Below are 12,121 nucleotides of genomic sequence, written 5' to 3'. Positions count from 1 at the left end.
CTTGACTGCTGTGAGGAATATGAAATTATTTTCTACTCTTATACAAAAAAACTTTCTGTGTTGATTTTAATGGGATTAGTTACTGTGCAGAGCTTACGAAGACAGGGCACTAGCAATTTGCTTCAGTTCCATCCAATTCACTGATTCATTTGTTTCATTCTCCTTCGGAGAAAGAAAATACAGAAAAAAACACCTGAATGGTCATGCCTTCTTTCAAACAGTCAGTATGCAATAAGACTTCCTCAGTCTCTTCATTTGAAACTAGGCGTAAGCAGGTTTAGCTTCACCTCTTCAAGAACTTAATGGACACCCATTCTTCTGGACTCTAAAATGTGTATCAATGTTGAAAAATAAAATCTTTAACTGAAATTTAAAATTTCATGAAAATGACAAGGATAAGTCGTGAGAGTTTATATTGCCCCCCCCGCCCCAAACGTACATCTTCTAGAACGTTTTATTTACTTTCCTGATCCTCATATGGTGGTAATTCTTTTCCATGTGTGATGTTTTTGATTCTGTAGGTATGTATATATGCCTTTTTTTACTCATAGTTCCAGTTCTTGCTTGTCAAAATTTGAAGCAGCTCTGTAGCATCTCCTGTTTTTATTGTTATAGAATTGTGAGCATCTCAAATCTGATTGCTGTTCTCTGAACTAACTCTAACTTTATCAAATCTTTCTACAGTTCTGCAGTCATAGAGTTCTTTAGTTTCACTGTTTATCCTCTGTGATTTCTTCTTTAGCTTATATAAGAATGTACAATTTCACCAGGTTTATTTACCTCTCCATTACCATTTTTTTTTAAAGTGAATGCACCAATCTGTCCAGTGTCCTGTGGCAAGGGATGTCCAGTAGCCAAATTTAGAAGTGGGGTACGCTTTGCTCAGCTGTTTTGTTCTCAAGTATGCCATTGCACTACAGAGAAATGGCTGTCTTTAGTATTGCATCCTATGTGTATAGGTTCTTGTCTCAGTCATGAAGTTGAGAGAGGAACATATTTGGACCAACTGAATCAGAGATTAAACTTATGGATATTTTAGCTTTTTTATTTATTGCAGGTAATTAAAGTGTATAGTGAAGATGATACTAGCAGAGCTTTGGAAGTGCCGAGTGATATAACAGCCAGGGATGTATGTCAGCTGTTGATATTGAAGAATCACTATATTGATGACCACAGCTGGACTCTGTTTGAACAACTTACCCACACAGGTTTAGGTAAGACTAATACTATACAATGGTATGGCAGTAATAAGGTGTTTGGTTTTCATTTTCACATAGAAGTACAATTGTAGTAGAAAGGCTTGGAAGCAAAATGATGGGAGGGCTTGTGTGAATTTGTTCTTTTGGGGGTTTTCTGCTTCTGTTTCTCTTTTTTTGAAAACATAGCTATAAAGTACATTTTGTCATAGTACATTTGTCTCACACTGCTTGATCCGCAGCTGTAAGAGCGATCTGGAAGACTGACCATTAAGGTTCTCACTGCAAATTCTTCCTTGCTCTTTCTTGCTTTACTTTGGCAGTTCTTCCTCTTTTACCAATATTTTCTGCTTATCTCTAGGAAGACTTGGGTTATTTTCATTGCAAATAAAGTCTTTGTTGTTCCCAACACACCTGAGTGAAATCTCTGAGATCAAGGACAGAAAGCGGTTACACAGTGCTATTCTATCTGGACAATAGGACTCAGTCTTCAGAAACAACATCAAAGTAGGCTGTCAGTATTTTCCTTCAGTACAATCAGTTTGGCTAGATTTATTGTGAACTCTGGAACAGGACTACTTAAAAGCCAAAACAAAGCCATTCTTCTAAACTTCCAGTTATGGACCAATGATAACTGTGTTGAAGTGATTTTATGCTTAGTATTTTAAATTGCTGGAAACTAAACTCTCTGAACTCCTTCCTCATCATCAGTGTTCCTCTAGTGTAGTAAAAAACTTATTTTTCTATTATACAGTTTAAAAGGTGTAATCTGTGGTTTAAGATTACAACTATAGTTTTAACTTCTGGTCTCTGTTCCTTTTTGTAGTATATAGAGGTTATTTTGCAGTATAAAAACACATTAAGACAAATTAAATATAGGGAGAAACGGGATGTTTGCAGAGATGTAAAAAATGCAGAACACAGGAAAGACTTCACTTGGCAAAAGATGAGTTTAGAAGCCCACTGCTAGGATGTAGTGTTGAACTGATACTCTAGTCAGACAATCTTACCTCCTTTTACAGCACTACATTTCAGTACTGTATTGTGTTTGGTTTTGATAGGGAATTATATCAGAAAAAACTACTAGAAGACAAATGCCATAAAAAATCTGGTTTTAATTTCATGTCATTTCCATATTATTCTTGAACTTTGGCACTGTAGTAGAGTTACCAAATGTAGTACTACTTCTGCAACTTCAAGGGTAGTTCCAGCTGCTAGTATGAAGTGTGACTTGAGAAAAAGGATGTTTTAGGGGTCTTCCTGCATTCTGAAATACATAGGAAACTCCTTGGAGTCCTTAATTCTTAGGAGAGACTGAACTGGTACCTGGTAACTCCAGTACTGTCGATTTAAAACAAAACAAAACAAAAACAACAACAAAAACAAAAAAAACCCAAACAAACAAACAAAAAACAAAACCCCCAACAACCCCAAAACAAAACACACACCCCCAACAAAAAACCAAATACACCCCCCACACACACCCCAAGGATATTTATATATGGCTAAAAGCTATTGTTAAACTCCCTTTCTGTGTATGTATCTAGGGAATCTGGACTCATGCATTTGTGTAAAATAAACTTGACTGTGCATCTCTGACTGTATCATGTTTAACAGCCGTATTTTAAAGATGAACTACAAAAGCTAAAATTGTTTCCTGCCCTTTTCTGCTCCTTTATCCTATAAAGGCAGCCACAAACGTTTTTGAAATTTTTATTCTTGCTTTGTAACATTTCAAAGATATTTATAACCTTTTGCACTGAATGTATCAGTTGTAAGATGCTTCCAGCTCAGAGTAAGGTCAGAGTTAAATCTGGGTCGAGGCTATAAATGACTGACTGCTACAGAAGAGGAAGTATAAAAGTGGCTTTAGACAACACTACTATATAAAGAGTAGAAGTGTCTTCTGTATTTTGTAGTGTGGCTGGTGTTTAAGTAGTGTAGTAACTATTGAAGAAGACACTTTTGACAAACCATGCCAGAACAATAGTTGCATTGTTTCTCCAGGTTTATTTATTTGCATGATACACTTTTTGTCAAAGAGTGTGTTTGCTTCAGTCTGAAGGATTTCTTGGAAGATTTCAATATCAAATCATTAGTAAAGCTGCTTTTCCTAAGATTCTGAAATTCTCAAAATTGCTGGTGTGCAGGTTGGAAGACGTGCATTCACCATACAGTCTTCTGATTGCTCCAGCTGCTTTGGGCATAATTTTATAAAAAGGTGAATTGTTCATTTTTAAAATAAAATTATTTCCTAGATAATAAGGATGGCAATTCAACATTACTATCGAAGGAAGGGAACAACTTGAGATATCTTCCTCTTTTTTTTTTAATAATACTGAATAATATTGGATTCATTTTTATGATACTGTTAGATCTGGTTTTGTTTGAAAGGTTTAACATACTGATCTTGACTTGTATTAAGTATTTTCTTAAGCACTGGATAAGTAGCATGAAAAAATATTTTTCAAATGATGATTTAGTTTTAGACTGTTTGCTATTTATTATTCTGTTCTATGTTTTACCCATGGAAATTTGGACAGTCTTTTTCTGCTCCCAGGTTAAATGAATGGATATAGAAGGGAGAAGTACTGTGAGTGTGTGTGCCTCTGTAAATTCCAGTATGATGGGGATTAATAATTCATTCATCAATTAGAGAACATTTTCTTTAATATCTAACAGCTGTCTGAATTCTCCTGAATTAGATATGATTGCATGAATCTTAGTGAGCTGAGCACAGCATTCTGCTTTTAATCAAGACAGACATTAATTACATCACTGGAGTATGCCTTCATTGCTGTGTGGAGGTACCTGCATGTGAAGGTTAAAAAAGAAAAAAAAAAAAAATCCCACCCAAAAGAGAACATAAAACCACGGTCTCTATATTCCTGTTTTCACAAACCTATATGCCCTTTAGTGTGGAACTATATTATTGAACATGGCTGTGTCCTCACTGCATTGCATGGCAAGTGCTGACCAGGTGGTGTTGACTTGGGGTGAGCGGGCAGGTGAGGTGGTTCCTCCACCTGCGCTGCTTCCCCGGGGCGCTGGCCGGTGCACCCCATCTGCCTGCCGTGGGGCACCCACACTGCACACAGCCCGCTGCCATTGCCTCACCACCTGGGATGCTCAGCCTTCCTACCCACCTCCAAGGTTTTGTAGTAGCCTGGGCTCTATTTCAAATCTCTGAAGTACAATGATTATTACAGCACTATAAATCGCAATATATTTCAGAACTGTATGCTTCTGGTATGTGTCCTTTTTGTCCCAAGTTATTGAATTCAAAGAAATTCTTGGATGTTTTTCACCTTGTCTAAGATTATTGAAGGCAGCTGAGGTATGCCTAGATTTGGATGATGCCATGTCATCCCTACCACTAGGTACCTTGGTGTTGGAGTCCCATACTTCTACTGCAATTCCCCTGTACAGGGCAGGCTGTGAAAACAGAGCAGTTTTCCATAGCTGTTCTCCTTTTCAAGGAAAATACTGTCTTCATCCTGAAATTTTTCCTTTTCTAGTGAGAAATTTTTGTGTTGACTGTAAACAATTTTCCGTTTGCTTCTGCAGCTCAACAGAAATGTATTCTAGGGTTCCTCTTTAAGTAGGCGATAGTGCCTTGGCCAGGCACATCATCGTCATATTTCAGTCTCATTTTGATTTCACTATCTGCATTCTTTTAGGTAGCCTGTGGGAAGGCTCATAAAGCACTATCTGTGCAATAGTACTGGGCAATGGCTTTTCTGGTTTTTATTTAGTTTAATTTTTTTTCCCCTGCAGGGTGGCTAGAGAGGAGGCTATTTGAAATGTGTTCTGTCATGCACTTCAGTATTAAATCTTCTTTCATGTGCTTTAGTTACTTTCCATAGTTAAGGAGACTTTCTTTTGGACTGTAGCAGGTGCTCCTCATGTTAGAGATAGTAGTAATAAAGAGATGGTAGAGAGGAAGGTAGAAAATCTCCAGTCTAGCTGGAAGAGCAAAAACGATCTAACAAAACCAAAGTGCAGGTTTTTCATGGCAACATTTAGGGATTTGATTACAAGGCTGTGTTTTGGAGGGCACTAACTCAGTGTTTCAATTCCTTCAAGAAAGTAAGTTGAATCAATTGTAAAATATTCTGTGATGTGACACCTTAAAAATGAATACCAGCATCCTTACCCATCCATTGGGGTGATGCAGAATGTCTTATTTTTGTACCACGAAGTAAGTCTTGAGGAAATGGTATTTTCTTAAATGTCACAATCCAAGCATTTAAGAGTTTTAAATGTCATCCCAGAGGAGCACTTTCTCTCTATAAAACGGAAAGGAAAAAAAATGCTGGTTTTGAGTAAGAGCTTCAGTTCTTTAGTGTCTCTTTACTCGTGCATCTGAAGAATGTGTTTTGGAGTACAAGATTTTAAAATGCTCACTTTTCTGTCAGTATTTTTGGGATATATTTTTGTTTTCTGAATTGCTTTATGTTTTTATTTTATTCATTTGATCGGTTACAAAATGTGAGTTTCACGTAGCGTCCTTTATCTCTGTCTTTATCGGCTCAAGACTGAGTTAAATTCAGTGAAGAATGAGTTAAATTCAATGGAAGTTTAACTTTTCCCTACTTGATCTGTAGGTCATTTGTCTTCTGCTGTGCTTTGTCTTCTGCTAGTCGTGAGCTTGATATTTTCCTACTGAGGTGAAATTTAGCTGTATGAGTGTATTGTCTCTAAATTTGCTAGCTGGAAACTTCCTGAAGAAGTTTATAGATTTGCAGGCTACAATAAGGCTGTTACCCACCAGATTGGAGAGTGTGGAAGCACGAAGCAGTGACTGGCGAAAGAGGTGGCAAGAGAATATCAACAAAAAGATGCTGTAGTTCTAAAGAGGCTTTAATGATTTCAAATTTGAGGTTTGATTTTTATCTCTTAGGAGGTTGTGCATGCTACACTTTATGACAGTTAGGCTCTTTGTTTAGCCAGGACCACTTGCAAAAATTTACCATTTATATTAATTTAATATTATGCCTAATTAATTTTTTTAAAAAATCTATACTATTCTTTTATCTGTTATGATTTTTTAAAAAGTTTCTAACAACAGGCATTATATGAGTGCATCAACATTCATTTAAAGTATATCATAAGATCCCTTGTGATAATGCAATGAAGTGTAAAAAATGTGATCAGAAAATGGTGAGTTACATGATTTTTATAATGTATTTTTAATTGCCTTTTCCCTTTGAAACCATGATCAGAATTGTATGTTAAAACCCCATAATTGGCAGGGAGACATACATTTAGATCTCAAACCTATTCTTAATCTGCAACTCATTGTTGGAGTGTAATTTAAATTTGGAGGTGCCAATGATCATTTAAATGAAATCTACAACTTTGTTCAACTCCGTCTTGTTCTCATTAGTTTGAGTCCACAGCAAAGTACAAGTGGCCACAAAAACTGTATACTCATTTACTCATTTGGAAGCATGTTCATCCTTTTTTTTGGAACATTTCATAAGCTGCTGAAATTTATTTAAAAAAAAAAAAAGGCAGTATAAATAATATTGTACAGAAATTATCCGTAGTCTTTCAGGATTTATGCTTAACTTCCTGCACTATGAGTAATCCCATTGCATTACTGAGAGTATGCAACACGTAAACATGCACAACACATCTACAGGAAAGTTCTTAAATACTGTATCTTTCTTGTAAGTGCATTTCATATTGCTGTAAAATCAAAAAATTTGCTCAAGAATCTGAGCAGCGGAAGCAGTCTAAAGCAATGAGGATACTGATTCTGAACGCCAGTGCTGTGGTACAAATAACTGAATTCTGTGCCTTTTCTTCCCCTCGCCTCAATGCAAAGCCAAACTACGCGTTAGGATTCACTGCGTAGGTTTGTTTAGTTTTGTTTTGTTTTCTTTTTTAGGTTTTTTCATGGCTTACTTTTACCATTCCTTTTGCATATGCTAGTTCTATGGCTGCTAAAATTCTCAGTATCCCTCGTTTGTGCAAAAACATTAAAACACTGCAATGCCCTAAGTTCATTTGCAGTTTTAGAAATGCTTCAGGACGTAGTAGGGATCTGGGGAGAAGACAACAAATTAATGCTTTTCTGTACTGCAGATAACTTTCACTTTACGAATGATGCGTTAGAGAAAGGAGCGTTAGAATGACGTTCCTGACACCCCAGACAGGCTGAGTGAATGGTTGAAGTGGCCTGCTGCCTGCTGCCCCGTGGCGTCACACAGCAGGAACTGCCTGGCTTCTGCAGGGAGAACATGGATTTGGCCGTGAAGTGGAATAAAGCCCTCAGCTGCCCCTGTAAAAGAAAACAACAACAACAAATCGTGAACAAAAAACCCCCCGTGTGACCTACCTCAGGAGTTGGGCCCTACTGAGGTGGAACAGCAACTTGGTGTAACATGGACCTGATTAATGGACTGTGTTCAGGTTCTTGTTTCATGTGTTGTACTCATTTAAATTAATTTAATAATATTTTTATTATCTGACCTTTGTGTTTTCATGTTCTATTCCTAGGCTCTTAGGTGCAGGTTACGTGTTGTTTTTTTTAATTTGGTTTTTTTACAGGAAGAGCTATAGAGGACCATGAATTAGTGATGGAAGTCCAGTCAAATTGGGTAATGGAAGAGGAGAACAAACTGTATTTTAGAAAAAATTATGCCAAGTATGAGTTTTTTAAAAATCCACTGGTAAGTCTTAACGTTATATCTGTGAAGTGGTGCCATTGCTGCTGCTGCAAAATAGTCTTTTCTGTTACACACAGAGGGGCAGAGTGTAAAGCTGTTAGTGTAACATGAGTCAAAAGGAATAATTGGGAGGGAATATATGAGACACAGGAATATGTTGTAGTGCGTATAACTATTGGCTGGTCCCTTTGTTGCAACTGTAAAATACCCATGTTCATACTTTTTTTTTTAATTGGGTGAGGGAGGCAGGCATGGGTTTAACTTTATTGAAGTTTTCACACGGACCTACAACAAAATAAAATTGTTGAAATTGAGTGAAGTTTCCATCAAGTGACAACAAAATATGTAATGAAGCAGTGTGAGGAGGGGCATCTGTAGCAAAGATGATTTTATTGTTAAAGTGAAAATCAAATGTTATGGCCCAGCGCTGCCCAATGGCAGCTTCTCACAGCCGCAGCTAAATGACAACTGACACAAAAGGCCATGAGCAGCCATAACCTATTAGGAGTAAGTGAAAGTGAAGCCAAAGTTAGTGTATGTAAGGAATGGAAAGAGAGCAGAGACAACTCAAGGATGTTGCCAAAGGTTAATGCTGCTGATTCAGACCTTGGCTGAGGGCAAAGGCCATGGAAGCAGTCCTGGCTCAGCAGGAGAAACTCACCGTCTGGTTGCTCAAATGCATGGTGTATTTGGATCACTCGTAATGCTCTTTTAAAGCCAGCTTATTTAAGATGTCAAAAGGAGAAATAGCAGAAATGTATGAGGACTTGACAGGTTAAAAGTGGAAGGGAACTCAAATTATCTACCTGTGAAAAGGATGAAAAGGTAAATATTAAGAACTCCCCAGCTGCAGGTCTGTCCCATAAATTACACCTTGAGCTTTCCTTGATAATGAAATTGGCACTTTAAATTTGGACTTTTTAACCACACTGTATTGATGTAGTCAGATTTTGATGAATTCGTATTCATATGATACAAAAGGGACAATTAAAAAAAAACCTGAGAGAACTTGCTCTCTATTAATGGAAGTTATTCCAAAACATTTTACCGTGTTTCTAGTGTAATGAAAACAATAGAAAACCATGTGTTTTTCAGCATGTTGGTGTATATCCTCCCTACTTCATAGCATATTGAAGCCCCAGACAAGTCTTATATGTCAACAGCGATAGAAATTACTGCTAGAAAAGCAACACTAAGGGCCAAGTACTGCAATATGACTTGCACTGGTGTATGAAACCCTCTTGCTTCCAGACACCATTGACGTTTTCTCAAAATTCTAAGTTTTTCAGCAAATAATATATAGGATGTCACAAATTTAGGAGTGATATTCAGGTAAGCTTAAATTACTGGATCAGAGAATCTGCAGTGTCTTGCACTGCACTGAGAACTTTAATTTTACGTCCAAACAAGATAGAAGGTTTTATATTTATTTTTTCGGAACTTTGATACAAATTATTATTGTTACAGATATTTTTTCCAGATCATATGATATCTTTTCCCAGTGAGACCAGTGCAGCTGTAAGCCACTCTGGGATATTACAGGTATGTAATCTTCAAATGAAGACGAGCCAGCATAGCTCAGAATTTCCTGTTGTCTGTGTTGTGTGAGCATAGCTCCTTGTCACTGTTGAATCCATTGCTAGGTTTTGAATAACGCAAAACATGGTTAATAACTTTTCTTCCTTATGAGATAGGATGCATCTCTTCCAGACAGTTATTATATGACCATACTTGGAAACTTGCATATTCTTTCAGAATCAAGGAGTGCCAAAACAGACAAAATGTAGTAAAATGGTTAATACCTTTACTGGGTATTTCAGGTGAAAGACCCTGTTTCCTTAAAAAGGTGGAGTGCCGCAGGACTCAGCACATACTTAACAGCAGGCCTTGCCAGAATACTGAGAAACTGGTAATGTGATACAAATGGATATTAAAAAAAAAGAGTTAAATGGTTAAACTTAGTGAGTAGAAAATTTAGACTGACTAGTATGATTTGTTAGCTTGAAGGCTACTGTAGCCTCGAAACAAAATATAGTAGGTCACTCAGTGTTAGTCATCTTTTAAGCGGACACAAGATTTTAATTTACAGTGGGAATAATTTCACAGAATGACCATATCAGGGATCATCGTCTTACTTCTCAAAGAGGGGAAAAATGAGTAATAAAGGTGGAAACATACACATCACTCTTGTTTGCTTGTCACTAGAAAAATTAATTAATAGAAGAACTTTCACTGGTCTTAAGACAACAACTGTATGTGAAAGTTTTGGAGATAAAGAATGATCAGAAAGGCAACATAATAACACAAGATATTTAAGGTAGAACTAAAAGAAATACAGAAATTACAAAATTTTTTTTGCATCGATATAGTAAATTCTACCTTAGCATCTACCAGTAAATGAATAACATTAAAGAACTAATTCTCAAAGCATTCTTTTGTATTAAATAGTTACATCCTTATAGAAGCGGATATTAGTCAGGAGGTTAAGATTATCCCAAATAAAAATGTTTCAAATTAAATTTAATTGACACATGCTAGATTCTGTAAATCATTTTTACAAATCTAAATAAAGACTTTGTAATTTCAAAAAGTGCTGCATATCTAATGAAGATTGGTTCACTTTTGCTACCTAAATAGCAAATATATTTTGCAGTCTAACCTAAACATTTAATTTAGAAAATCTTGTCCCCTGTGTTAATAGAACTTAATATTTTTTGCTCGCAAATGTAATTTGGTAGTTTGGGAAAAAAAAAAATTTATAATGGAACTGTTTGCCATGTACTCTTGCACAGAACTTCCTTAAGCCCATATTGTGATATGTAGAATATGTACACAGCTTGTGGGTAAGATTAAGACTCATTCTAAATATATATACTTACATCCCTTTTTGATAGCTTGAAAAATTTGTTACAAACTTTTCTCTTGTTATTTTATATTGTATTGTCTGTTTAATTGTATTTCATCAAATAAAACTTACTAGGCACAAAGTAGAGAATACTTTTGTGGATTGCCCAGCTGTTATGCACGTTTCAGCAGAAGCTGTTGGGTAAATTGTTTACAGTGTGTCACTATTTCCTTGGAAACTTTTATTAAGACAAGTTAATGGGCTTGTGTTATTATTTGTGATGTGCTTGGTCAAGTATCAAGAGAGACATTAGTTTTAACAATGCAATGCTTACCAGTGATTAAAAAATCACTCTGATGCTTTTATAGCTTTTTGTGGATTGAGCTGTAAGCAAGTAAAATGTTTCTCAAGTATATTTTTCTTGACTTCCACTGAAAGTGAAAGAGCAGGTATTTTGGCTGATGACTTTAAATCAGAGCATCGAAATAGCCTCAAAAACAAAAAAAGTTGTTTACCTGCCTCCTATCCATTTAGCACGTGCTAAGTAAAATTACTAGGTCTGACGTATACCAAATGTCTATGTATACCAAAGAGAGAGGTTTAATCTCTGCCATAGAGATCTTTAGCCTAAAAAACCAAAAGTAGTGTGTCGCTGTATTGATTAGAATGTGACTGCTCTGAGACACAACACTGTATGTACATGTCTAGTGGTAGGCAGTATGGATTTTTGCAAATTGGATGCTTTAAAACATGTCAAAAATGAACATAGTATGAAGACTTTAATCTGAGGCCTCTCCCCATAGTAGTGAAATAGTCTATTATTTTCAGATTTTGGGGTATGTTGTCTGTTTGGTTTTTTTGAGAATTAGCAACTTTCATAGGTGGGCAACAAATTAATTCACTTGGTCTAATTAGACGTGAAACTGTTGTTCAACGTAGTTTTAAATGGGGCTTGTGACTTGTTTAAAACATCGTCTGCTTATTGGAGCAACTCTTATTTTAGATGAGTTCATGTACATACTAGATCCTTTTGTATTCTTATTAATGACAGCATTTCCAATGAATAGACTGCACAGCATAGATAGTGTTGACAGAATTGAGTCCTGAGTTAGTACGAAAAATCCTAGCCTCACTGAAGTCAATAGATTTTTTTTTTTTTTTTTTTAAATTAGTTTGAAAGGTCGAAATTTTATCCTAGGCTTCTTTCATTTTCTTTTTGTCTGTGAATAACATTTCTCCAATTTTGTAATTCTGTTTATTTAATCTTTAGTTGTATTTGTAGCAGAATTTTTTCACTATGCAGTATGTCAGTCAGTGTTTTAAATTTAACAGTGACATCTTCAAAATAGAAGGTTGAAATTACTTGGGTAATTACACTTTTTTTCTGATTTTGCTTTAAGAAT

At 36.0% G+C, this 12,121-nt stretch overlaps 1 protein-coding gene across 1 annotated transcript in view; it reads left to right on the top strand.

Moving 5' to 3' along the window:
• Positions 1 to 203: 203 nt before the first annotated feature.
• The window catches only part of GRB14 (growth factor receptor-bound protein 14), a 28,858-nt gene continuing 16,940 nt past the window's right edge, over positions 204 to 12,121 (top strand). The window contains exons 1-4 of the mRNA XM_009575044.1: positions 204 to 275; positions 1,058 to 1,214; positions 7,755 to 7,876; positions 9,341 to 9,415. Coding sequence (XP_009573339.1) covers positions 204 to 275; positions 1,058 to 1,214; positions 7,755 to 7,876; positions 9,341 to 9,415 — 426 coding nt within the window. The remainder of the gene's footprint in view (positions 276 to 1,057; positions 1,215 to 7,754; positions 7,877 to 9,340; positions 9,416 to 12,121) is intronic.

Source organism: Fulmarus glacialis, unplaced genomic scaffold (assembly GCF_000690835.1).
Source record: "Fulmarus glacialis isolate BGI_N327 unplaced genomic scaffold, ASM69083v1 scaffold1073, whole genome shotgun sequence".
Classification (NCBI taxonomy): domain Eukaryota; kingdom Metazoa; phylum Chordata; class Aves; order Procellariiformes; family Procellariidae; genus Fulmarus; species Fulmarus glacialis.
The sequence above is the reverse complement of the archived record's forward strand: the minus strand, read 5'-3'. Positions and strand labels throughout refer to the sequence as shown.